This window comes from Mauremys mutica, chromosome 17 (genome assembly GCF_020497125.1).
Source record: "Mauremys mutica isolate MM-2020 ecotype Southern chromosome 17, ASM2049712v1, whole genome shotgun sequence".
NCBI classification, from domain to species: Eukaryota; Metazoa; Chordata; order Testudines; family Geoemydidae; genus Mauremys; species Mauremys mutica.
This window is the reverse complement of record NC_059088.1, coordinates 19,087,888-19,115,380: the sequence shown is the minus strand read 5'-3', so window position 1 is coordinate 19,115,380 and position 27,493 is coordinate 19,087,888. Positions and strand designations below refer to the sequence as shown.

At 51.0% G+C, this 27,493-nt stretch overlaps 1 protein-coding gene across 1 annotated transcript; it reads right to left on the bottom strand.

Moving 5' to 3' along the window:
• Positions 1-5,595: 5,595 nt before the first annotated feature.
• Positions 5,596-17,632, bottom strand: SLAMF8 (SLAM family member 8). The gene is made up of 5 exons (XM_044992090.1): positions 17,567-17,632; positions 14,208-14,534; positions 12,653-12,958; positions 11,491-11,604; positions 5,596-9,650 (listed from the first exon to the last, which is right to left on the bottom strand). Exons 1-5 carry the CDS (start codon positions 17,604-17,606, stop codon positions 9,592-9,594), a joined length of 846 nt encoding a protein of 281 aa, XP_044848025.1. The 5' UTR covers positions 17,607-17,632; the 3' UTR covers positions 5,596-9,591.
• Between the last annotated feature and the right edge of the window lie 9,861 nt (positions 17,633-27,493).

Sequence of the window (27,493 nt, the reverse complement as noted above, 5' to 3'; positions counted from 1 at the left end):
GCATCGTCCCACCGGGTTTCCCCATTTCCCCTCCCCATGGAGAATTTCCAACTCCTCTTCCTTATTGCCCAGATTCCGCTGCCAAGAGCAGTGTTGCTTCTCTTCACGAGTGATCTCTTGCAGGGCACATACACCGCAGCCCAGCATTCCCCTGAGTTCACACTCAAGCCTCTGCAGCATCAGAACAGCAGAGCCTGGATTGGAGCAAGGGAAAGGCCTGTTTTCCACAGAATCCTTCCCTCAGGCCTGGAGCATTTAGAGCAGAAATCCCTGTGGGAGTTAATGTTGCTCTAAGAAAAGCTGCCAAGGGGTGTGCAGCTGTCAGGGTTCCTTCCCCACTCTGAACGCTAGGGTACAGATGTGGGGACCTGCATGAAAGCCCCCTAAGCTTATTTCTACCAGCTTAGTAGAACCTGGTACACTGCCACCACCAAGTGATTTACAAGAAACAGGGAAAGGACCACCTGGAGTTCCTCTTCCCCCAAAATATCCCCCCCAAGCCCTTACACCCCATTTCGTGGGGAGGCTTGAGAATAATATCCTAACCAATTGGTACAAAGTGATCAAAGGCTCAAACCCCTGGGTCTTTGGACAATGGAAAAAATCAGTCAGGTTCTTAAAAGAAGGATTTTATTTAAAAGAAAAATGTAAAAATCATCTCTGTAAAATCAGGATGGAAAATAACTTTACAAAACAGGAATAAACCTCCCTCTAGCAAGGGTAAAATTCACAAGTTGAGAAAACAAAGATAAACTAATACCCCTTGCCTGGCTGTTACTTACAAGTTTGAAATATGAGAGACTTGTGCAGAAAGATTTGGAGAACATGGATTGATGTCCGGTCCCTCTTAGTCCCAAGAGCGAACACCACCAAAACAAAGAGCACAAACAAAAGCCTGCCCTGCCCAAGATTTGAAAGTATCTTGTCCCCTTATTGGTCCTTTCGGTCAGGTGTCAGCCAGGTTACCTGAGCTTCTTAACCCTTTACAGGTAAAAGGATTTTGGTGCCTCTGGCCAGGAGGGATTTTATAGAATTGTACACAGGAGGGTTGTTACCCTTCCCTTTATAGTTATGACAGCATAATTACAATAGGACCTCAGAGTAATACTTCATATGTCTAGCTTCAGATACAAGACTGATCATCCAATTTGTATGCATGTAACACACTCAGTAGATTATAAGTTTTATAATGATACCTAACAAGAGACCTTTTGCCTAAAGCATGTTCCAGTTACATCATACTCATAAACATATTTCCATAAAACATATGGAGTGCAACGTCACAAATGGAAAATACTTTTTTTTTGGTCAAAACAAAATATTAAAAGCCAGATCCTGAGCAGGTAGATATTGGCACTGTTCAGTTGAGTTCAAGGATCTAGGCTAATTTACCCTAGCTATGGATCTGCATCTAACATTGCTACTAGTGCAAATAGGAACATAGAGATTACCCTACTAGATCAGACCAGAGCGCCTTCTAATTGATTATTCTTCCTGAAATCTTGCTGACTACCAGCTGCCACAGAATAAAGAAGAACACAAAAGTAGCCTATTATGGAAAAAAATGTGAAGTTTCTTCCCAACACCCCTTAGTTAAAAGCGGAGATTTTTCAAAGATACCAATGGGATTTGAACACCTAATTACCTAGGCACCTCTGAAACTAGCAGCCTTTACTTTTAAACAATGAATGTACTAGTGCCTGCAACTTAACAACTACTATTTTAATGGAGAAACCCCTTTACATAGTGTAGACATGCGGACTCACCCCTGCGGCATCTCCTGCTGGTCGTCCTCGGGAATTAGCTCTTTTTCCAGCCAGGAGCGCCCTCTGCAGGCCGGTGATTCACCTGTCCTCTGGCCCCCGTGTCCCTCCATGGACCCCAGTGCCTCTTTAACTGGGGTGCTGCCTCTGACAGTACCCCACCGATCTGGGGCTCCCCTCCCTGGGGAACCCCCAGCCCACTATCCCCACTTTGCCTCAGTTTTGGCTACTGCCCAGTCTCCATCTGGCCCCCCTTCACTGGGGCAGACTGCAGTATCAGCCACTCATCATAGGCAAAGGGGTTTGGACCTGCTGCCTTTGCCTACCCCTTGGGCTGCCCCCTGCAACCCCCAGTACTTGTTGGCCTTATGCTAGGCCGCAGCCTGGGGCTTTCCAGGCTGGAGCTCCCCAGCTCCTCTGCCTTTCCCCAGCCCTGCTCCACTCAGGTACCCTGTGTCCAGCTCCCTGCAGCCAGGCCCTTCTCCCTCTACAGGCAGAGGGAGACTCCCCTGGGCCTCTGGCTCACAGCCTGTTATAGGGACCAGCTTGGCCTGATTGGGGCTTGCCCATAGCTGAGCCTGCTTCCCCCAATCAGTCCAGGCTTCTTGCACCAGCCTCAGCCCTCTCCCAGGGCTGTTCCAAGCCCTGAAGGGCAGAAGCAGGGGACCACCCTGCTACACGTAGCCAACAATCACAGAGTCACGTGCAAGATTCAGTCCTAAATTAAACCATCACTAAAGTGACATCACCATAGCTCTAGAGCAATGTTCTTCATTGCGAGGCCCACAAGCCAGTGGCAGCTCCCATTGCCCCTAAGTGCGGCACACTCACTTGCCTCTAAGCTGCACGGCAGTGCGGCCACGCAGCAGGCTATAAATAGCCATGCAGCAGGGACCTGGAGAGGAGAGAGGAGGGGATGGGCAGGAACTGGGGAGAGGAGCAAGTTGGGGCTTGCAGGGCTGCTGTGGGCCTCTCCCCCGGCCCCGGAGCTCCCTGCTGCCGGAGGGGAGAGAGGGGCCCCTTTCCCCAGAGCTCTGTGCTGCCTGCCAGGTGGGGGAGAGACAGGACCCCTTCCCCCGGAGCTCCGTGCTGCCTCATGGCAAGGAAAGAGAGGCCCCTGCCCCAAGCTAGCTGCTGCCAGCAGGGAGAGGGCTGGGGGGAATCCTCTGGTCCCAGCCCTCAGGCAGCCTGCCTGCACCCCAAACTCCTCATCCCTATCCAAGAGCCTGTAACCCCAGCCAGAGCCCTCACCTCCCGCTGCATCCCAACCCTCTGACCCAGCCCTGAGCCCCTCCTGCACTTTGAACCCCTCATCCCAAGCCCCACCCTGCAGCCATCACCCCTTCACCCCAACCCTCTGCCCCAACCCTGAGCCCCCTCCCACACCCCAAACCCCGCATCCGCAGCTCCACCCTAGAGCCATCACCTCCAGCCAGAGGGGTGAAAAGAAAACAGAGGCACAATTGACCAATGAACATTTGGACTGCCTTACTAGGGTTACGATGACAGATTACAAATACTGCATGAACAAAGTCAAGGAGGAACAGGCACACTTCCGCTCATCCGGTTTTTAAAATTAATTTTGGATTATTCTTCTCTTAAAAGGTTTACTCGCACAGGTGCCTTTTTAATTGCATATATTTTCCTGGTTATTATTTTCTGAAAGGAGCATTGTTCTATTGTACAAGCAGACTTAGTTTTAGTGACACGCGTGGCTCTGTAACATTACATCATTAAGGACTAGGACAGCAATGTGTTAATTTGGTAGCTGATGTGGCTCTCACATTGAAGGTTTTTTGCCAAAGTGGCCCCCACTTGAAACTTAGTGAAGAGCACTGCTCTAGAGAGATTGAGACAAATGGGACATACCCTGGGGAGTATGAGAGACCTGCAGAGCGGGGCATGGAGTGTGCAAAGCCTGCACCGTGGGAGAGGGAGAGATAGAGGTGTGCCAGTTGTAGGCCCTTCCCTTCCCAGCAGGGGCAGGGTAAGAAAGCTACTGTGGAGGGAGGAGAAAAAGGAGACCCACAGGGCAATGGGGGAGCCATGGCACGGATGGGGGCACAGAGGCCTGGTATGGGGGAGATGGGGGAGTTGCAGGGGGTCCCTGAAATAGAGCGGATGGCAGAGGAGTCCCCAGAGAGCCTGACAAGGGGTGGAGGGATGCAAGGGTCCCCTGGTGCAGGCAATGAACTTGGCCAACAGACACAATGAAGTTCGTAATCCCTTAGTTCAGCATTTCTCAGGTGGGGACAGGTGTTTCTTTTGGGCACAGCCTCCTGGGCATTGATTGGGGGGGAAGCAGTAACCCCTCCCCCAGGGCTGACATCAGGGGTTGGGTCCCGCCCCCTCTGGAGACACAAACGCTGGAGAATTCGAGAGCCAGAAAGTTCCCCACCTTCCCAGGGGCAGCGCAGTTGGGCTTCAGCCCTGGGGTGACAGGGTGTGACGAAGTGGGGATTTTTCCTTGTTATGTTGTATGTCAGTCTTACTCTTCAGCCTATGTGAGTTTTACTGTTTTGCATGAATGCTGTGTGCACCTCAGTTTCCCTGTGTGCTGCACCAATACCTTGGTGGTGGGAATAGGCGTGTGTGACTTTGGCTGAGACCTCTGGGGCAGGTGAGGCTGCTCCAGCTGCCTGCATGTATGCTATGACGCTGCACTGGCAAAATTCATCATAACGTGTGCCATACGAGAAACCTTCACCGCACATTCAGCAAACGTGTGCTTAACAGGTGAAGGGTCCACGTTACTGGAGGAGGTGGAAAATGTTTGGAGTGAAACGAGGCTGGAATTAAGATTTAGCTTGACAGTAACAGCAGCATTTTGCACAGGGCAGTTGAAAAGCAGCTGGAAACCTAGTAGGATGCCCATTGAATGATGGGATTGAGAAACTTGCATCAAGTGACACTGAACCTGCCCTGATGAGGCATTGCAAACCCTTCCCCAAACACCTTGCGGCCAGTTGCACAGTGGGATACCTACCCACTGTGCGCTGTTCTCTGTGCCAATGCAAGAGCTGCTACTGTGGATGTGCTCTGCCAACACAAGGAGCAGAGTGTGGAAATGCAACAGTGATATAATTACAGTGGTGGCTGTACGTTGATGTAACTTAAATCAGGGTAGCTTTGTAGCATAGACATAGCTGGAGGTGCCATACTCACAGTGATTGCAATAGGAGTTAGGTGCCTAAGGAGTTCTTAGAATCTGCACAACAGTTTGTAAATAAGAAATGGAGCAAAAGGAAAAGCAGGTGCCTGGTATTATTAGCCATATAGAATGAGCTATGCAGTTTGATATGTATGTGTATCAACCATATAGCATATCAGGATTGGAAGGGACCCCAGGAGGTCATTGAATTAGTACCGAGGGTCAATGTTGGGATATTGAAAGTCTTTTTCCTGAGTGTCTGGCTGGAGAGTCTTGCCCACATGCTCGGGGTTCAGCTGATCGCCATATTTGGGGTCGGGAAGGAATTTTCCTCCAGGGTAAATTGGCAGTGGCCCTGGAGGTTTTTCACCTTCCTCCGCAGCATGAGGCAGGGGTCGCTTGCTGGAGGATTATCTGCTACTTGAAGTCTTTAAATCAGGATTTGGGGACTTCAACAGCTGAGTCAAGAGAGAGAATTATTTCAGGAGTGGGTGGGTCAGCTTTTGTGGCCTGCATCTTGCGGGAGGTCAGTCTAGATGATCATAATGGTCCCTTCCGATCTTAAGTTCTATGATTCTATGAATTCAACCACCAGCTTGAAGCAGGACCCATCCCCAGACCCCTTAGTGGCTCCTGCAAGGATTGAATGCACACCCCTGGATTTAGTAGGCCAGCACTCAAACCACTGAGCTATCCAGAATGCCTTTAATATGCAAAAGAAGAGAACTACACAGGAAGAAATACAGAAAGAATGCAAAGTACAATAGAGAGGATATATTTCCAGGGTTTCAAGAAGGTCTACAATGTATCACTGGCTCCAAGGTGTTCTTTCTTCATTACAGCTGTTGAGTTTGACAATCAAGTCCGGTTTGCAACTATTTTAGGGTACTTATTAGATACTAGGGGGGCCAGTGCTAAATGGAAGGCAGAAATCTGGGGAGGGCATGTGATCCCATGTCCTCCCCCTGCCCCCATTACTTCTGGTTGCAGGCACGTTCGTGGACTCTCTTGATTATACTGGTGGACCCCTAAGGTTCCCGGCCAACGGGAGTTGCAGAGGTGGCGCTTGGGACATGGCAGTGCATGGAGACCCCTGCGCCCCCCCCCACCGCCCCAGCATGGGGCCGGGCAGGTAGGGAGCCTGCCTTAGCCCTACTATGCCGCCGGATTTCTAGCAGCCTAAAATTTTGGGAGACTTCTGGTGAAACCGAGAGGGTTGGCAACCCTATGAAAGGTATTTAGGCTCCTAACTTCCACTGATTTCAATGGGCCTAAATGAGCTAATGTGGCCTTTTGGCACAAAAAGTAAAGGTTTAAAGCATGTTATACTTACCTGTATTTCTTATTATAAATCTCTGAGTAGCTGAGAGACTGCAAATAAAATGTCAATTGGAAATGATTGTGGAAAGTGTGTTTTTATGGAATGCCCCATTATGCTGTATGGTGTCATATGACCAGGCCAACGCAGATCTACTTGACTCCACCTCTTGCAAATCATATCAAGGCACAGTCCTACACCTACAGCACTGAGGGCATTGTGGGTCCCTATCAGCACACCCCTTACACAAACACAAGCAAATGCACAGTGCTCGTTAAAGGGGCGTACTCATTGGGATGGTAAGCAAAGTCTCCAAGGCCTCTGAAAAGTCATCGCTCAACTGCTGACAGATTTAATGAAGAAACACAGATAAGGCACCATTTTTGTTTTTATAATGTGCTTAAAACCTTTGCCTTGTGTTGTGTGTCAAGAGGTCTCCTTAGCTGATGCTCTTGAGCCACCAACGTTTTGACTGGGTGCCACTTCTGTAGCCATTTGCGTGACTGTGACCAGTTTCTATCATCGGCACCTTTTGTTTACCCTTAAATATTTCTACTTGCAACTTAGCTATGATTTGGCCCTATGCACCCTGCCATTGGAATTATTCAGGGTCTTCTGATTAGGTTTTGGCATCTCAAACAATGGCTGAGTCCAAGAGCTGTCCTCATGATCGCATTCATCAGCCATTACCATGGTTGTGTGGCTCTCATTGCATGGTTCTGGGGTCTCAGACATCGGTTGCACCAACCATATAAGTTGTGTATTGTGTTTTTACAACCTTGCCCACATAACATCTCTTTGTGAGCCACTTGATTACAGGTGGTGGCAAGGAAACATTGAAGGGTCTTTTCAGCAGCTCCATCTTTACTCAGCAAACGTTTTAAAATGGCGCATCCTCACTCATACCCTGGTCATGCACTACTGTCTTAGCCAATCATTTAGGGGCAGCACATCAAAACCCTATTGGTTTAATGCCTTTCCTTTTGCTATCAGGATTTATTTTTCATAAACCATGTTGACTGGCACTTATGATATTACCCTCCAATGACCAGTCCCCTTCATTATTTACCCTGCCACCAATCTTTGCGTTATCTGCAAACTTCACCAGTGATGATTTTCTGTTTTCTGTGGGGTCACTGATAAAAATGTTAAATAGCAAAGGGCCAAGAACTGATCCCTGCAAGACCCCACTAGAAACACACCTGCTCCATGATGATCCCCGTTTATAATCACATTCTTAGACAATTTTTAATCCATCTAATGTGTGCCATGGTAATTTTATATCAGGCTAGTTTTTTGATCAAAATGTCATGCAGTACCAAACGCCCTACAGAACTCTAAGTATCTAATGTCAACACTGTTACCTTTATCCACCAGCTTGTAATCTCATCCAAAAATGATATCAGGTTAGTTTGACAGGATCTATTTCCCACAAATCCATGTTGATTGGCATTAACTATATTACCCTTTAATTCTTTCTCAATCAAGTCCTATATCAGACATTCCATTATTTTGCCTGTAGCTGATGTCAGGCTGATTGGTCTATAATTACAAAGGTTGTCCTGCATAGCCTTTTCAAATATTGGCACATTTGCTTTCTTCCAGTCCTCTGGAATGTCCCTAGTGTTTCAAAAAAGCAGCATTAACTGTCTAGAAAGTTCCTCAGCCAGGTGTTTTGTCAAGTGTTTTTGAATATACCACATATAACTGCCCAAATCATAGAATCATAGAATATTAGGGTTGGAAGAGACCTCAAGGGGTCATCTAGTCCAATCCCCCAAAAGTATGCTTAAGGCAATAGACTCAAGGGTCCACTTTGAGACTTGAACTTGCAACCCTGAGATTAAGAATCTCATACGCTACTAACTGAGCTATGTAGAATAAACACATCATATACTGTTTTACAATACATGTAACAGTGAACTATCGTCAATATTTTACTGTCAGCTCATTACTGGGAGAATTGCAAACCTTGGGTCACACTTTCAAACATGCAGCTACAAATCTGGGTAGACATTTTTGTCATTTGACTTTTATACGTAGTTCTAATTCTTTTCCATAAATCTTACATGTGTTCATATAGTTTAAAAAATCATGCAATGTACATAATAAACAGATACTTTCTGGTCACATTCAGTTACAGTTACTGAAGATACACTCATATTCAACAAATGCTATGAAAGAGTGCGTGTGTGCGTGAGTGTGTGAGCAAGCATGTTCGTGTGTGTGAATATGCATGTATGCATGGAATGTTGCAATCCTTTTCCAGGTCTACCACAAACCTTCTGACAGTGGATTCCAGGCCCCTGAACTTCCAAGCAGTTTCTGAACATGCTGAAGACAATTTGTACTTTATACTCAGATAAACCTCTCTTTTGAAAGTCTTGAGAGTGGTAACAGGTACCTGTATAGGTGGAGTGAGGGCCAGATTGCCATGGACTCTGCAGCTACAGCTGGACCCACATTTTCATAAAAGCTCCATTCCCAGTTAGACACCTAAATAAGGGCCAGATACTCAAGAATGCTCAGCACCCAACATGCACTCAGCTGAGCTTGTTTTCACTGGGAAAAAAGTGCTCTTAACTTGATAGGTATTTTCTAGTTCAAGCCGGAATCATTTTGGGGGCAGTTCTTTGGCCTGTGTTATCCTGGAGGCCAGGTGACATGTTCTCAGTGGTCCCTTCTGACCTTAGAATCTATGAATGTAGGAACTAGAGGTAAAACCCTCATGAAGACACGGCAGTTTGGCATCTTCACCCGAGTTAGCCGGTTAGTTAAAGACTATGGGAGGGCCAAGGGTTAGCTCAACTGGCCACCTCGTGTGAAATGACAAACTGCCTTACCTTCTCTACAGTTACACCTCGAGTCAGCAAACTCCAGGTAAGGACATCCCTTTTTCTTTTTTTTGCAGTGAAGACAAGACCTTCGAATGGGTTTCCTGGTGAGGTCTGAGTTCCCTGGAGGATGCTGTTGAGCAGAGGACTATTCACATCTATTCAGTAATGCTGATGAAAATTGTAGACAGAAACAAGCAAATTCAGTAAAAATGTCTGCATGTTTTTTAAGGTGGGGGTCTGGGAGAGAAACACAGTTCAAAGGGTGAGCGAGGGCTCTGAGGGCTGGTTAATGCTTCTGTGGCCGAAAGCAAGTCTGTGCTGGGATCCTGACCCACAGTGACTCTCAGTCACCCAGCTGTCCCCAGGACAATGGAAGCTGCCAGCCCCCTGAGACGTTCTCCAGAAGAAAAGAGAATGTGGGTCAAGCAAACCCTGTGAGCTTTCTGCCTCGCCAGCAACAAAGAGAAAGGAGGGCTGCTCTCGCAGAAGGACACGCCTCTGCTCTGCACACAGTGTCAATTCCTAGACAGAGGCTGCGTCAGGCTCTGAGGCGTCGAACAGCGGTTTCGTTCTTTGCTTCCCTAAGGAAGGGGAAAACAAATATCATTCCCAAAAGTAGCAGAGCTTTCGGGGAGGGGTGTGTGTTAAATATATTTGTTCTCTGCCCAGTGACCATTCACACACACCCGAGGGCGAGCACACCTTTGCATTTCTGTAGCACCTCGCCAGGCCTCACAGGCTAAAGACGTGCACTGCAGGTGAAATGCGGCAATGTCTGGGGAGACAGCAGACACCCAGCACAGCAGAGCGGCAAGGGGAATTTTGGCCAAGATCGCGGGGGAAACGCCAACACTAACAGAGTCATGGGACACACAATGTCTACGCAGGTAGGACAGGTGTTAAGGTCTCAGCCAAAAGACCCAACCGCCACGGGACTCAGCTTGTCTACCCAACTGGCTGAGTTGCCCTTGCGGGGCTCACACTGCCCCTACAGAGTCTCCCTAATGGAGATTCAATCAGACAGCAGTGGCATTCTCTCTCTGCTCCCTGTCAGCTTCAGCAAGGGAGCCAGCAGCCCCAGCAGACAAAGAGCCCTTGTAGCTTCATTCCAAATGTGAGTTGAGTGGGGAACCAGGGCCGCCCAGAGGATTCCGGGGGCCCGGGGTCTTCAGTGGCGGGGGGCCCTTCCGTTCCGGGACCCACCGCCGAAGTGCCCAAAGACCTGCGGCGGGGGCCCCCCCGCCGCCGAATTACCGCCAGAGCGGGACCCACCGCCGAAGCGCAGCCCAGTCTTCGGCGGTAATTCGGCGGAGGGGGGCCCCGCCGCGGGTCTTCGGGGCACTTCGGCGGTGGGTCCCGGAACGGAAGGGCCCCCCGCCGCCGAATTACCGCCGAAGACCGAGCTGAACTTCAGCGGTGGGTCCCGCTCCGTCTTCGGCGGTAATTCGCCGGCGGGGGGGTCCTTCTGCTCCGGGCGGAAGGAAACCCCCCCCCCCCCGCCGGCAAAGACCGGGAGCGAAGAAGCTCCTGCTCCTGGCCCCGCAAGAGTTTTCCGGGCCCCCTGGAGCGAGTGAGGGACCCCGCTCCAGGGGCCCCGAAAAACTTTCGTGGGGGGCCCTGTGGGGCTCGGGGCCTGGGGCAAATTGCCCCTCTTGCCCCCCCCTGGGTGGCCCTGTGGGGAACCAGCAGGAATGTTTCCAAAGGGCCATTACATGACAACTACAGGTTGTTGTCTGAAAGCAGCTGGAAGCCACCCCCTGCAGCTCTCTCACAGGGACTACGGTGCAGCCAGTCCCTGTCTTCCAGTGGAGCCACTGGGTGGGGCTGGCCTGGCAGTCTATTGCCAGCACCTTATGGGGAGGAGGTTTGGGGATATGGCTTGGTCACCTGGCCAGCCAGGCTGGCAAGGCTGTGGAGGCTGCAATCCAGCCTGGTGGTAGAAGGCCCCTCATCCTGGCCTTGTGGCATCAGATTCCACCTGAGCGAAGAGGGGAAGGGAGCCCTGGGCGCAGAGCTATGAAAATCAGATTCCCTGTTTGTGTCACAGCCCCTGAGCTGCTGGAGGGTGGGGGTGGGGCTGGGAAGTTCCCACTTTCATTTCCTAAGGGGGAGATTTCCAAAGGCACCATAGGCTAATGCGGACTGAGCTCTCGTGTTGTCTCTGGAAACCTGCCCCCACTGGCAGCAGCTGGTTTCTATGTGGGAGACAAAGACAGAGCAGCTCTGTGACACCCTGCACCTCCCTCCCTTCCTATCCGTCTGCCTGGGGATTTACACCCTGCCCATCCCCGTGGTATCAGACTGCCCATGCCCGTGGTATCCCCCACCCTCCTGCAGGTGTGTTCAGCTCACACAGGGGTTCTTCAATGCTTGGCAGAGCAAGGTCAGTGAACAGTGATTCTTATGAGAGACGGCTCCTACCTGAGCGCTTCCAAGAGAGAAGGAGCCCGAAGACAGCCACTGCCAGAACCAGGACAGAGAGGGGCAGAGCAATGAGCAGGATGTTCCTATAGTCGTACACGGCATCTTCCGAACCTGAGCAGGGAAGAGGAAGATGTCATGAGTGCCGTGGGCTCTGCTGAGCAGGGAGCTCCGGCCAAGTACGCACCGGATCTGTAGCTGTGTTGGCGCCAGGCATTGGGAACAGGAATCCCAGCCACCTGCTGCACCATAAAAACCTCTCACGCTCCATAAGCCAACAGAGCATGACCGAGTGGGAAATTCAGACTGCCCAGCACTTCAGCCTGTCTGCACTTTAGCCTGCATTCCCGGCCATCCCTGGTGCTGATCCGCAGCCTCCTGCTGCTCTGCCAGGACAGTCACTGAACCCAGCAAATGCAGCAGCAGTAGGAAAAGTCAGAGGAGAAGCATTCTCCAAACACTCCGCCCGCCCCCTCCTGACGGTGCCAAGTGTGAGCTGAGACAGCAGGAAACGCGGAGGAAGCTGAAGTTCCTCTGCAAGCCAGAGCGGGGGAGGATTTCTTGCAACTTAAGATTTGTGGAATTTCCTGGCCCTTCCATGGACTTTTCCTGTATAATCTTGTCCTGTGTTTGCAACAGTCCAGGCCAAAGTCTACTCTCAGCTACACTGGTGAAAATGCAGAGTGAGGCCAATGACTGCATTGGAGTGACTCTGGCTTGACAATCATGTAAACGAGAGCAGACTGTGGCCCTTACTAGTGCACTCCCTTTGGTTGTAGTATCAGCTGTGGCACCGAGGGACTGAGTGACATGGGCTGCCAACTCCCAACCTTTAAACTGAGCAGGTAAACAAGAGCCCTCTTCCGGCGCTGCTGATGGGGGGCTGACCAGGGCTTGATCACTCAGAACACCCTAGATATGCCTGGAGTTTTAGACTCTCTGGTTGATAATCCTCAGTGAAGATTCACCAGCCAGGGAGCATGACTCCCTCTCCCGCTCATCCACCTTCACATGGTGGCAAATCTGCTATCAAAAGTAAATGCCCGCCCACAAAATCCATCTTCCGGGCACTGTCTTCTGGCTGCAGACAGCTGGGCCTTTGGCTCAAGCCAAGTGGCTGGGCCCTGGGCTGGGCATGGAAAATGGGTGAAACAAGACATACCTGCTTTCCTCTGGCAGTGTTCCCAGGGTGCGATGGTAGCTGATTCCTGACTGACAGCGTTAGCTGCAGTACAGGTGTAGGACACCTGCCTATCCGAGGGGTCCAGCTTAGCCCATAGGACCAGGCCAGCCTCAAAGAGAGAGTGCTTGTCCATGCTCAGCACCTCACCATCCGTCCTGCCCCAGCTGTAGGATACGTTGGTGCCACCGGCCGCCACACAGGTCAAGAATGCCTCGCAGACCCTCGCAGAGCCGCTGCGGCTGCTCTCCGATGTGAACACCTGCAGTGTCAGCCGGGAAACCACTTCTGGACACAGAGCAGACAGGACAGCAGAGGGGTCAAAGCCAGTAATCTCCCCTTGGCTGGATACTCAACCCCCACCTCCCCGGGGGACCACCCGCTGCACCAGCACCCCCGGTATTAGTGCATGAATACACCCATTTGCACTCACTCACCAGATCTACCCCTAGAAATACCAGGCTCTGTCTGGGGGTTTGGTGCTGCTCTCCCACTGGGCAGGGCTTTCAAACTTCAGCCCTAATAGCCCCATGTGTATGTGTGGGGAGGGGTATGGGGGTATGAGGCTGTGACAGCCTGTGGGGGCAGCTTCATCCACTGCCCATCTCACAGGGTCCCTCATCATCCAGAGCCAAAGGGCTGTGGTGCCAGCCTGCAGGTGCTTTGTAAGAGCAGAAATAAAGGCAAGACGGAAGTCACAACCCCAAGTTCCTTACGTGCTGCCTTGTGACTGTGACAGCATTTCCTGGTTAGCAGAAGGGCAGTGCTCCCCCGTCTCTGCCCTCTGGGACATGCCCAGTGGGTGCCAGAATGAGGGTGATGGGACACACAGTCACCTGCCGGGGCAGGCTGGCTCTGGCTCCCCAGTTGGTGTGCCTCATGATGGCAATGGCTCTCGCCTTCCATAGCTACGCAGGGAGTGGACAGCGGACTAAACGATCCCTTCTGGCCTTGTAACCTGTGGATCTCCGAGTTATACGCTCTGCAGCAGAGGCTGGACCAGGCCTTGCACCGCAGGCTAATGATGCCCCTTTGCCAGGCCAGCAGGACATTTGCCTCCAGAGTTTTGTATTAGAACATAAAATACCCAAGGAGTCTGGGTAGGGTGGGTGCCCTGTCCCAGGCCCTGCCAGCCTGGGAGCTCAGCTCAGAGCTGCCCAGAGGATTCAGGGGGCCTGGGGCAAAGGAATTTCAGGGGCCCCTTCCATAAAAAAAAGTTGCAATACTAGAGAATATTATATTCTCGTGGGGGCCCCAGCGGGGCCCAGGGCCTGGGGCAAATTGCCCCACTTGCCCCCCTCCTCTGGGCAGCCCTGGCTCAGCTCAGCAGCCCCAGCTCCCTCACGGGGCCTCTGTCAGAGTCAGCTGCTGGGCCTGGCAGCCTGTGGGGACAGGGGTGGTTCCGGGCAGCGGGTTGTTGCCTGCTGGTTCGGGTGAGACTGCACAGAGTGTTTGTCCATGCAGAATTGGCCTTGCTCCAAGCACATCACCCTCCTGCCCTTAAGTGGTGAGGAAACAGGAGCCCAACCCAGCGTACCATAGACTGCCAGGTGCAGCACGCGTGTCTCCGTCTGTCCTCGTGTGTTCACCAGCAGGGCTGAGAAGGTGCCGCTATCTCCCAGTTCCACCGGACTGATCTCCAGGGTGAGGTTACCGTGGAGCCGGCTCCGCCCATAGAAACGGGATTGGTACAGGGTTTCCGCTGAGCCCCTGAAGTAGGTGGCCACTAGCTCTTCTGTTGGCGCCAGGTACCTCCAGATGGCATCCCTGACTTGGAACCCTGGGGGGACGTTGACTCCCAGAGACACGGCTTTCCCCACCACTCCTGTCACCTTCACGGTGGCACGGGCTGTGGCCTGTGGGGCTGGAATGAGGCAACAGGCAGACGCCTTCATGTTAGGGTTGTGGGAGAAGCTGGGATAGAAGCAGCATGTCTGAGGTCCCAATGGCTCTCCTCTCCCTACACCCAAAGCAGCCTTCTCCTTGCTCCCCTGGGCATCTTTGGCATCTCCCTGAGTGAGCCTGGCTTGGCTGTGGTAGCCAGTGCAGAGTCCCCACAGCCCCTCTCATCCCTGCCTCTGGTGTCACCTTCCCAAACTCCCTCTTCCCCTACCTACAGGCTGCCCATCTGCAGTGCCCTGGGAAGGTGAGGCTGCCAGGACCAAAGGCATCCATGTCAGAGGAGTGCTAGGGCCTTTCCCCCAGCAGGCACCCACTGGGAAGCTCACAGACTTTCCTAAGGCAAAAAGGAACCATCAAACAACAAACTTTGAATCACCCTCCCCGTTCCCCGCCTCCAAACCGCACCCGTCCCACACCTCTCTGCACTTTCTCCATCACAAAGAATCTAAAAAGAGCACAAGCCCCATTTAAAAAACTCTGTGAAGGTTGCCAATTAGGAGTGAATGTTCCAGCAGTTACTATTATGATAGCTGCTACTATGGTGAGACAGGAACCAACAGAGCAGCCCCCAGCTTGCTCCAGATACAGCCTGATGTAGCAACAAGGGAATTTGCTGAAGTCAGATATTTAACTGACATATCCTTTTAAAGTTAAATGCTGCAAACTGAAACTCCCAATAAAAAGAAAGTCCAGGCCCCCACACAAACAGAATTTGACATTTCACAAGGACAAACTCTCTCCAGAACACTCCCACACCAGCATCAGCTTCCTGGCCACCACAATCAGCTTCAACAATGGAAACCTACGGACAACTGTATACAAGACACCCACGGATCACCGCACCTACCTTCACAGATCTAGTAACCACCCCAAACACACCAAGAAATCTGTTCTCTACAGCCAAGCCCTCAGATACCACAGAATATGCTCCAAGGAGAAAGTCCAGGATACACACTTTAACATGCTTAAAACTTCCTCCACCAAACAAGGACACTCCACTTCAATACAGAAATAAATCCCCTCCAACCACACACCTCTAGTTGTCACCTATCACACCACACTGGAACCCATATGGGGTATCATCAAACAATTACAATCCATACTCAATGGGTATCACATCCTGAAATATTTTTTTCCTGAGCCCGCTCTTTGGGCCTTGAAGCATGCCCCCCTCTCCCCCGAACCTTACCAAGCTCATCATCAGAAGCAAGCTCCCCACAGACCAGGACCCACCAACTCAAAGCAGCACCAGACCCTTCCAGAACAACAGATACAAAACCTGCAGACACAGCTCCACTGATCAACATCCCCCAAAACATACCTTTAAAGACCCCTTCCATGGGTCCTACATGTGACTATCAAAACAAATGATAGTAGGAGAACACTTCAATCTCCATGGACACTCAATACCAGATTTAAAAGTAGCCATACTTCAACAAAAAAACTTCAAAAACAGACTTTGAAGAAAAACTGCTGAGCTACAATTCATTTGCAAACTTAATACCATCAACTTGGGCTTGAATAGGGACTGGGAGTGGCTGGCTCACTACAAAAGCAATTTTCCCTCTCTTGGTATTGACACCTTCTTGGGGGGAGGGATAGCTCAGTGGTTTGAGCATTGGCCTGCTAAACCCAGCATTATGAGTTCAATCTTTGGGGGGGGCCACTTAGGGAGCTTGGGCATAAATCAGTACTTGGTCCTGCTAAAGAAGAAAGGGGGCTGGACTCAATGACCTTTCAAGGTCCCTTCCAGTTCTAGGAATTGGTATATCTCTAATTATTTATTTATTGGGAGTGGACCACATCCACTCTGACTGAATTGGCCTTCAACACTAGTTCTCCACTTCTAAGGTAACTCCCTTCTCCTCATATGCCAATATATATTTATGCCAGTATCTGTAATTTTCACTCCATGCATCTGAAGAAATGGGGTTTTTATCCATGAAAGCTTATGCCCAAATAAATCTGTTAATCTTTAAGGGGCCGCCAGACTCCTCATTGTTTCTGTGGATACAGACTAGCATGGCTATCCCTCTGATACTTAAAACAAATGGTGTACCACATCCAGTGCACTAAATGCCTCAGTTACCACTATGTGGGTGAAACCAAACAATCACTACACTCTCCAATGAACTCACACAGAAAAATGATAGAAGGCAAAAATACTTCACAAAGTGATCACTGCATATCTGATCTCTCAGCCCTCAGCCTCAAAGGAAACCTGCACAACACCTTCAAAACACGAGCCTGGGAACTTAAATTCATAACTTCGCTAGACACAGAAAATCATGGACTCAGCAGAGATACTGGACTTGTGGCTTATTACAACAATCTGTAACTCACTAGCCTCCTCTGCAGCTTCTTCCACCCATGACTGGAGAGGAGTTAATGGGCCAGTTCACCTTGAATGGTCTCTTGAAATGTGCTAAACAATCTGTTCCAGGTTGTGTTTAGCGGTGACATTTTGAGTACGTCCTAGACCTGAAGAAGAGCTCTGTGTGAGCTCAGAAGTCTCTCTCTCACCAACAGAAGTTGGTTTCATAAAAGAGATTACCTCACCCCCTTGTCTCTCTAATATATTTTGTCAGCTTCTTGGGGCAGGGACTGTCCTTTTGTTCTATGTACAGTGCCTAGCACCTCAGTCCTGGTCCCTGGCTGGGGGCTGCTAAGCACTATTACTACTAGCCATGAATCTGCAGTGATCCACAGAGAGCCATATGAATCTGCACTGACATACGTGTTCATATGGCTCACCCAGCTGCCCTGCGACACTGCTGGCTGCTCCCATGGGTGGAAGGAGCTGCTCCCCTCGCTCCCTGATACAGACACAGGTCTGACGTGTTCCAGTGATGCTCACTTCTGTGGTGAGCCCTGTGGCTGAGCTGGCATCAGGGACTGGCTGAGAGCCAGCTCTCCATCCACTCACTGGTTAAAGGTCAGTCTGCAGAGACTGCAGTAAGTAACAGCAGGGTGAGGAGGGGGGAGAACTCTTACCTTTGTGCAGGAGCAGAGCCAGCACGAGCCATGCCACCATCTTGCTAATCCAGAGCCTGCTAGGGTGCTTTTTCTGGAGAAAATGAAAGTTCTTGTTGATGTCTGCAATGGGATTGCCTGATTTTCCCACAGGAAATCCCCTCTTCTCTGTCATCACTCAAACCCGCAGCTCAAAGCAGAAGTGAGAGGCTGTGCTCGGTCTGTAGTTCTCAGAAGCAGCTAATGGGCCCAAGACAGAGGCTGGAGACTCTGGTCTCACGCAACACCAGAGCAGTGGCTGACCCCTCAGGGGAGGCAGGATAGGGCCAGACTATGCCTTGCAGGTACCAGGCCATATGGAGGCTGCATTGGCTGGGGAGGAGCACAGTACAGCCCAAAATGTTTCCAGAGACGATGCCAGTGGCCCATGGGTGCACAATTCACACGGCTAGTGATAAGACCAAAGCACCATGGCAGAGCTAGGACCTCGGTGAACTCTGTCCTATTGAATGATTCTTCCATGACCCAAATATCTGGGTGCCTTCTAGCCGGGCATTAAGTAACATGATCCTGGCTTCCTAGAGGGAGAACTCTTTGTGCCAGGGAGGGGGTGCTTTGGGAGAGATTTGGGGGGAGGGGCTGTTTGTAAAGGTCCTGTTTCTTCAGAGCAGGCCACGCAGAGCCATACCACTGGCACTGGGAGCAGGAAGTGGTGAGTCCATAATTCCTGGGGGAGTTTGCGCCACAGTCTGGGACTGGCCTTTGGAGAATCCCACTGGACGGTAAGAACAGTAGGACAGCAGAGCAGACTGCCTCGGGAGGTTGCAGAAGCTCCTCCACTGGAGGTTTTCAAAACGAGGCTGGAGCCATCTATCTGAGATTATTTAGACACAACAAATCCTACATCTTGGCAGGGGGTTAGACTAGATGACCCTTGTGGTTCCTTCTAACCCTATGGGTCTATGGGACCTGAGAAGCAGAGCTGTCCACCACAGCCCCCAGCTGGAGCTTTAAGCTTTTTTAGGCGCCTGGGCCCAGGCTATTGAACATCCCAAAAGACAGGGCTGAGACCTTGCACCTGTTCTGGTGAGGCACTACAGTCCTGAATAGGGGTGCAGAGGTCCCCAAGCAACCTTTGCCCTCTGGCTGCCACCCAGTGGCTTGTTAGTAACTAGCGGGTTGAGAGGCTAATGGAACCCTGGCCCACTAGAGGCACCACCCACATGAGTCCTGATTGGAGGAGGAGCTGGCCACGCCGATTGGTCCAGCTGCACTATTTAAGCCAGAAGGAGACACAGAAAGTTGTTTGTGCAAATGGATTAGTTCCTGGCTGGCTGCTTTGTTGGACTCTGCCTTTTTGATGGGCTCCTGAGCCCTGCTCTGCTGACTTGTACCCAGATCCTGCCTTCCTGACCTGTTCCTGCCCCTTGACTGTGACCACTGCCCAAGCCCCAGCTGTGACACTTCTAAGGGTTGGACATTAGGAAAAACTTTTTCACTAGTAGGGTGGTGAAGAACTGGAATGGGTTACCTAGGGAGGTAGTGGAATCTCCTTCCTTAGAGGTTTTTAAGGTCAGGCTTGACAAAGCCCTGGCTGGGATGATTTAGTTGGGTTTGGTCCTGCTTTGAGCAGGGGGTTGGACTAGATGACCTCCTGAGGTCCCTTCCAACCCTGAGATTCTATGATTCTAAGGGGAGTCTGTGTAGGGTCTGATGGGCTCATTGGTAGCCTGTGTTCTTGAGGAGATGCACTGTGTCATTCTGTACTAGTTGGAGTTTTCTAAGGGCTGAAGGCTTCATGCCCAGGTCTATCACACTGCTGTCATCCAGATGGGTGGTGATGAAGGTGTGAATAACTGAAGCCAGGTGATTGTCTGCCAGGAAGGCATGGAGTGGGCTTCCAATTGGAGGTGGGAGAAAGCACTATTCATGGATGTTGCATCATGTCATGTATTTCCCTTGCTTGGCCTTTACTAACTCCACAAATCTTATTGATTCCAGTACAGCCCCTCCTGATTTATACCAGATTGCTTTGGAGTAATGTGAGTGTAATCAGGCTCTGAATGAGCTCTCCCCTGACATATAATGATGGGCTGGGGAAGAGGACCTCAGGAGCTCACCTTAGAATCATAGAATCATAGAATATTAGCATTGGAAGAGACCTCAGGAGGTCATCTAGTCCAACCCCCTGCTCAAAGCAGCACCAACACCAACTAAATCATCCTAGCCAGGGCTTTGTTAAGCTGGGCCTTAAAAACCTCTAAGGATGGAGAGTCCACTATCTCCCTAGGTAACCCATTCCAGTGCTTCACCACCCTCCTAGTGTTTCCTAATATCCAATCTAGACCTCCCCCACTGCAACTTGAGACCATTGCTCCTTGCTCTGTCATCTGCCATCACTGAGAACAGCCTAGCTCCATCCTCTTTGGAACCCCCTTCAGGTAGTTGAAGGCTGCTATGAAATCCCCTCTCACTCTTCTCTTCTGCAGACTAAATAACCCCAGTTCCCTCAGCCTCTCCTAAGTCTTGTGCCCCAGACCCCTAATCATTTTTGTTGCCTTCCGCTGGACTCTCTCCAATTTGTCCACATCCTTTCTGTAGTGGGGAGCCCCCAAACTGGAGGGAATACTCTAGATGTGGCCTTAACAGTGCCAAATAATCACTTCTGTCGATCCGCTGTCAATGCCCCTACTAGCCCAATATGCCATTAGCCTTCTTGGCAACAAGGGCACACTATTGACTCATATCCATCTTCTCGTCCACTGTAATCCCCAGGTCCTTTTCTGCAGAACTGCCGCTTAGCCAGTCAGTCCCCAGCGTGTAACAGTGCATGGAATTCTTCCGTCCTAAATGCAGGACTCTGCACTTGTCCTTGTTAAACCTCATCAGATTTTTTTTGGCCCAATCCTCCAATTTGTCTAGGTCACTCTGGGCCCTATCCCTACCCTCCAGCATATCTACCTCTCCCCCAGCTTAGTGTCATCCGTGAACTTGCTGAGGGTGCAATCCATCCCAACATCCAGATCATTAATGAAGATGTTGAATAAAACTGGCCCCAGGACCGACCCCTGGGGCACTCCGCTTGATACCGGCTGCCAACTAGACATCGAGCCTGTTGAGCCTGATGATCTAGCCAGCTTTCTATTCGCCTTATAGTCCATTCATCCAATCCATACTTCTTTAACTTGCTGGCAAAAATACTGTGGGAGACTGTATCAAAAGCTTTGCTAAAGTCAAGATATATCACGTCCACGGCTTTCCCCATATCCACAGAGCCAATATGTCATCATAGAAGGCAATCAGGTTGGTCAGGCATGACTTGCCCTTAATGAATCCATGTTGACTGTTCCTGATCACCTTCCTCTCCTCCAAGTGCTTCAAAATGGATTCCTTGAGGACCTGCTCCATGATTTTTCCAGGGACTGAGGTGAGGCTGACCAGTCTGTAGTTCCCCGGATTCTCCTTCCTTTTTTAAAGATGGGCACTATATTTGCCTTTGCCTATCGTCCGGGAACAGCGCCCCCCCAATCGCCATGAGTTTTCAAAGATAATGGCCAGTGGCTCTGCAATCACATCAGCCAGCTCCCTTAGCGCCCTTGGATGCATTGTTTCCTGCCCATGGACTTGTATATGTCCAGCTTTTCTAAATAGTCCTTAACCTGTTCTTTCACCACTGAGAGCTTCTCACCTCCTTCCCATACTGTGTTGCCCAGGGCAGCAGTGTGGGAGCTGACCTTGTCTGTGAAGACCGAGGCAAAAAAAGCATTGAGTACTTCAGCCTTTTCCACATCATCTGCCACTAGGTCACCTCCCCCGTTCAGTAAGGGTCCCACTAACATACCTGTTGCTAATATACCTGTAGAAACCTTTCTTGTTACCCTTCACATCCTTTGCTAGCTGCAACTCCAGTTGTGCTTTGGTCTTCCTGATTACACCCCTGCATGCTCAAGAAATATTTTTATACTCCTCCCTAGTCATCTGTCCAAGTTTCCACATCTTGAAAGCTTCCTTTTTGTGATTACGCTCAGGGGTGAGCTGCAGCCGGTTCACACGGGTTCGCGCGAACCCGTTGTTAAATTTAGCAGCCATTTTAGAACCGGTTGTTAAGGGCTGCTAAATTTAACAAAAGTTCCCGCCCACTCCTCTCCTGCTCCGCCCCCTTCTCCTCCCCCTCCCCTGCTTCCCGCGAATCAGATGTTCGCGGGAAGCCTGAACAAGCAGCATGGAGGCAGCCAGCAGGTAAGCTGGGGCGCGGAGGGGGAGGGGAGGTGCGGCTGGCTCAGCAGCTCCTGGTCCCAGACCGTGGCTCCCTCCAGCCCAGCGCCGGCCCAGGGAGTCGGGCCCCGCGGCTGCCGCCGAGCGGCTCGGCCCCGGTGCCAGCCCGGGGAGTCGGGCCGCGCGGCTCCGGCCCCGCTGCCGGCCCGGGGAGTCGGGCCGCGCGGCGCCGGCCCCGCTGCCGGCCCGGGGAGTCGGGCCTGGCAGAGTGGACCCGGTCCCCAGGCAGTGTGGTAAGGGGGCAGGGAGGGGGTGGGTTGTGGGGGGGTGGATAGGGGTCAGGGCAGTCAGAGAGCAGGGAACAGGGGGATTGAATGGGGGCAAGGGTCCCAGGGAGCAGTCAGGAAAGAGCAGGGTTGGATGAGGTGGTGGGGGCACTCAGGGACAGAGAGAAGGGGTAGTTGTATGGGGTAGGGGTTCTGGGGGGCCATTGAGAATGAGAGGAGGGGTTGGGTGGGGCGGCAAGGGGCAGTCAGGGGACAGGGAAGGGGGGATGGGTCAGGGGTCTCGGAGTGTGTGTGTTAAGGAACATGAGGGGTTGGATGGGGCACAACCCCCCCCCCCCCGGAGGGGGGGGAAGGAGGGAACCCGTTGTTAAAATTTTGGAGGGAGGAGGGAACCGGTTGTTAAAAATTTGGCAGCTCATCACTGATTACGCTCACTGCAGATTTGTCTGTAAAGCCAAGCTGGTCGACTACCATATTTGCTTTTCTTTCTGCACATCAGGATGGTTTGTTCCTGCACCCTCAATAAGGCTTCTTTAAAATACAGCCAGCACTCCTGGACTCCTTTCTCCCTCATGTTATTCTCCTAGGGGATCCTGCCCACCAGTTCCCTGATGGAGTCAAAGTCTGCTTTTCTGAAATCCAGGGTCCATATTCTGCTGCTTTCCTTTCTTCCTTTTGTCAGGATCCTGAACCATACCATCTCATGGTCACTGCTGCCCAGGTTGCCACCCACCCTGCCCAGGTGTTCAGCATGAGGGGACTGCTTTGTCCAAATGATCACTTTTAGCTGGTGTTGGATCAGAAGTCATGTTGTTAGTGGGGGCAGGGGCACTAAAGGGTTGTTATCCTTGCTGTGTGAATGAAGAGCAGCAGAACTGTGCTTGGCATGCGCTGATTGAAGGGGTTCACCCTCAACTAAACTGCACTCGCTGGGCAGGGGATGGGGTACCAAAAGCCAGTGGAATTGAGAGGGTAGGGGTAGGGGTAGGCATTTGTTCCTGGGGTGTGCTTGGTTGTGCTGTCTGTCTAAGGGCATTTTGCCTGTTCTATCTTCAATGGGTAATAACAGAACTGATTATGACTCAAATGGGAGTCTTGTTACACACCACTAGATTTAAAATCACTGATAACTAGACCTAAGCATTAGGCCTGCTTTGGGACAGTGTCTCTGAGGCAAGTCTGAACTTCCCAGTCTGAACTAGCAGTGAGCTGCAATCATTGACAGCTGTGTTAAGTAGTGGGACCTCAAGACATCCCAGAGCAGAGCGGTGAGCATCTGGCTGGTGGAATGGCGAGCAGCGGGAGGAGCGGAGAGCAGCCGGCAGAGTGAAGCAAGTGCCTGGACAGCGAAGTGAGCAAGGTGCCCTCCCTAACCGCCCGCCCCCCCAGGGTGGGAGGTGAGTGCACACCAATGCACCTCTGAACTCTGGGTCTTCCCTGACCAAGGACAACAACTGTGAAGGGTGCAGTGGAGGGAGAAAGGAAGGTCATGTTAAAGGAACTTTTGGTTGCTGGATTTAAGAACCTGAGGTGAAAGGGCACTGTCCAGTGTACTCTGGGGTGGATGTTTTGCTCATGGTTTTATGTTTATGAATCCTGCTTGTGGAGTTTTCCCAAATTAATGCCAGGTGACTTCCCTCCTTTCATTAAAAGTTTCTTTTCTACACTCGGACTCTCTGCCTGAGACAGGGGATGCAGAGGCACCCAGGGGTGGTGTGTAATTGTCCCAGGTTACTGGGTGGGGGCTCGAGCTGGTTCTGTGTTGTATTGTTGAAAAAGAACCCCTACCTATTGAACCCGGCCCTTGTTGCTGCCGGCTCCACCTGGCAGAAGGGTTACATGGGGATGGTACAAAGGTGAGTTTCTGAAGTGTTCTGGAACAAGTAATGGTTATTACTGTCTCTTCAATCACAGACAGCTGAGCACTGAGGGCTACATTTCAACAGTCTCCATGCACAGGAAGTTGTATGTTAAGGGGATGGGAGAGGGCTCCTGAGGGATAACGCTACTTTTGTTTGTTTGACTCCTTACTTTATATTTTTTAAAGAACAGCTGCATTCCAGCCCTTGAGTAAACTCCTAAACGTTGCCAGTTGCATTAGGGAGGTGGTATAGGAGAAGGTGGCCATTTCGGAAGGCATTTGCAGCAGTGGTCAAGTGTTGTATATTGAGTCATTGATTTCTTTAGTAATTTCTGTTAAAAGTAAATAATTCAATTACTAAGGAAATATAATATCTGAAATTATTAAATGTTTAAATATTAGACCATACTGTGATTTACTTCATCTTACTATAAATTCTTTCTAGGCTAAGTTTAAGTAATTATAACTAGCCTATAGAATTCAGCGTTTCTCAAATTGGGATCTGCGGACCCCTGGGAGTCCATGAGGGTACTCCAGGGGGTTCGTGGGTCCAGCTGATCAACTCCTCCCCCCATTCCCTCAACTTCTCCCCCTTCCTCCCAGTGCCTTCAGAGGCACTGGGAGGGAGGGGGAGGAGCGGGACGAGTCACTCAGGGGAGGGGGCGGAAAGAGGCGGGGAAGAGGAGGGGCAGGGGTGGATCAAGGGTGGGAAGAGGTGAGGTGGGGTGGGGGTGGGGCCTGGAGCTGAGCAGGGGCCTTGGGGGGGTCCATGAAAAAATTTAAATCATAATGGGGGAGCTTGGGTTGCTAAAATTTGAGAACTGCTGCTATAGATTCAAAGTGAGGATGGGGTTTCAAAGGCACAAATGGATAATGAAAATCTCACCCCCAGATGTTGAGGCCAGAAGGGGCCATTTCAATCCTCCAGTCTGAGCTCCTGCATAACCCAGGCCAGAGACCCTGACCCATGGACTGCAGCATTAGGAACTCATTTTTCCCTATTATGTAAGTGACACTGTGAGGTCTGGTGACTTGTAAAGACATCCAGCTCTGATGTAAAGACTCCAGATGATGAAGGATCCACCACCCTGGGAACCGTGGTCCAGTGACTAGCTCCCATCCCTATTAAAATGCATCATATTTCCTTTTTGAATTGTTCTAACAGCGCCTTCCTGCCCTTGGCTCCTGTTATGTGTGTGCCTGCTAATGTCCCTAGTGTCACAGTGGATGGATGGGGCAGATATCTCCTCCGTGGGGGCTCTGGTTTCTTCTCTTGGAGCTAGAGCTAGGGTAGATATAAATATTTCTTCTGGTTCCTCTTCTCAACTCATATAACAATTTTTGCAGCCTTTAAACAAAATTGCTGAGACCACAGGAGGTGGAGGAGGAAATGAGCTCCCAGCAGGCTGCTTCTGCTCAGCTTTGTTGCTCTTGATGCAGAAGAGGCTGAGGGATATTCTGTGCAGTGCATTCCAAGGGGCAGGACAAGCCATGGTCTGGCTGGGTTGCTGCGTATCTGGTGTATTTATCATTTTGTTAGTGCCCTGGTATCTATGGGGTTTGTCTGTCTTGTGTACATAGGCGCCAATCCGTGGGTGCTCCGGGGCTGGAGCACGCACGGCGAAAAATTGGTGGGTGCTCTGCATCCACCGGCAGCTCCCCGCCCCACCCCAGCTCACCTCCGCCTCCACCTCCTCCCCTGAGCGTGCCGCATACCCTCTTTTCCCCGCTAGCTCCCAGCAATTGCGCTGCAAAACAGCTGTTTCGTGTGGCAAGCACTGGGAGGGAGGGAGGAGGACGGGGAACGCTCGGGGAAGAGGCAGGGCCGGGGCAGGGATTTGGGGACGGGGTCCAATAGGGGCAGGGAGGGGGCGGAATTTGGGTGGGGACTTTGGGGAAGGGGTTGGAATGGGGGTGGGGCAGAGCCAGGGAAAGGGTGGAATCAGGGTGGGGCTGAGAGGGGGCGCGGCGCGCGAGCACCCACCGGCACCAGGGAAAGTTGGCGCCTATGCTTGTGTAGTTTGTCTAGTCTTTCCTACCTAACTGATTTCCTAAGTAACTTCTATAATAGTTATTCAATCACTACACAATAGATTCATAGGTAATTGTGATCATCTAGTCCTGTATAACACCAGCCTAAGTCCTGTTTGAACTAGAGTGTATGGTTGAGAACAGTGGTTCTCAACCTATTTATCATTGTGGGCCACATATGCAGCCCACAAAGTGTTACCTGGGCTGCAGGTTGAGAACCACAGTGCCCCCCAGCTAGCCCCCCCTCCACAAACCCCTATGCTTAGTGCCTCCCACCCAGAGTGTGGAGCCAGGAGTGGAGAGCTGGGCATGGGGAAAGGAGCTGGTACACCGACCCCGGACACTGCTGCATGGGGCCAGGCGGCAGCTGGGTTAATTGGGCCACATACGACCCGCGGGTTGAGAACTGCTGGTTTAGAAAAATGTCCAGTCTTTGTTTTAAAATTGTCAGTGATGGAGAATCCACAACCCTTGGTAAATTGCTCCAAAGCTTACTTGCCGTCACTGTTAAAAATGTGAACCTTATTTTGAGACTGAATATGTCTAGCTTCAAATTCCAACCATTGGATCTTATTATACATTTGTCTGCTAGATTTAAGAGCCCTGTTCCCCTTATAGGCACTTGCAGACTGTGATCAAGTCAGCCATTAACATTCTGTTTGTTAAACTAAGTAGCTTGAACTTCTTGACTCTAAAGCACTATTCGACATGTTTACTAATCCTTTATTCATTCTCCTGGCTCTTCTCGAAACCCTCTCCAACTTATCAACGTCCTTCTCGAATCATGGACGCCAAAACTGGCCACTGTATTCCAGCAGCAGCCACACCACTGCCAAATACAAAGGTCAAATAACCTCTCTGCACCTACTCGAGATCCCCTTGTTCATACATCCCAGGACCGCATCAGCCCTTTTGGCCACAGCATTGCACTGGGACCTTGTGTTCAGCTGATAATCCACCACGACCCCTAAGTCTTTTTCAGAGTCACTGCTTCTCAGGATAGAATCCCCCTCCTGTAAGAACAGTCTGCAGTTTTTGTTCTCAGATGTGGAACACATTAAAACAAATATTGTATGCTTGCAACCAGAATAACAAGTGATCCAGATTGCTCTGTACCAGTGATGTGCCCCTTTCATGGTTTACCCCTCTGCCAATCTTTGTGTCATCTACAACAGTGGTTCTCAACCAGGGGTCTGAGGGCCCTTGGGGGGGCCACAAGCAGGTTTCAGGGCCAGCATTAGACTTGCTGGGGCCCAGGGCTGAAAGCTTCAGCCCCACCATGTGGGGTTGAAGCCTGGGGCTCTGAGCCCCACCACCTGGGGCTGAAGCTGAAACCTGAGCAACTTAGCTTTGCGGGTGCCCTGTGTGGCATGAGGCCCCAGGCAATTCCCCTGCTTGCTACCCCCTAACGCAAGTCCTGGCTTTTATATACAGAAAAACAATTGTGGCACAGGTAGGCCATGGAGTTTTTATAGCATGTTGTGGGGGTGGGGGGTGGGGTCTCAGAAAGAAAAAGGTTGAGAACCCCTGATCTACACCCTTCATCAGTGAGGA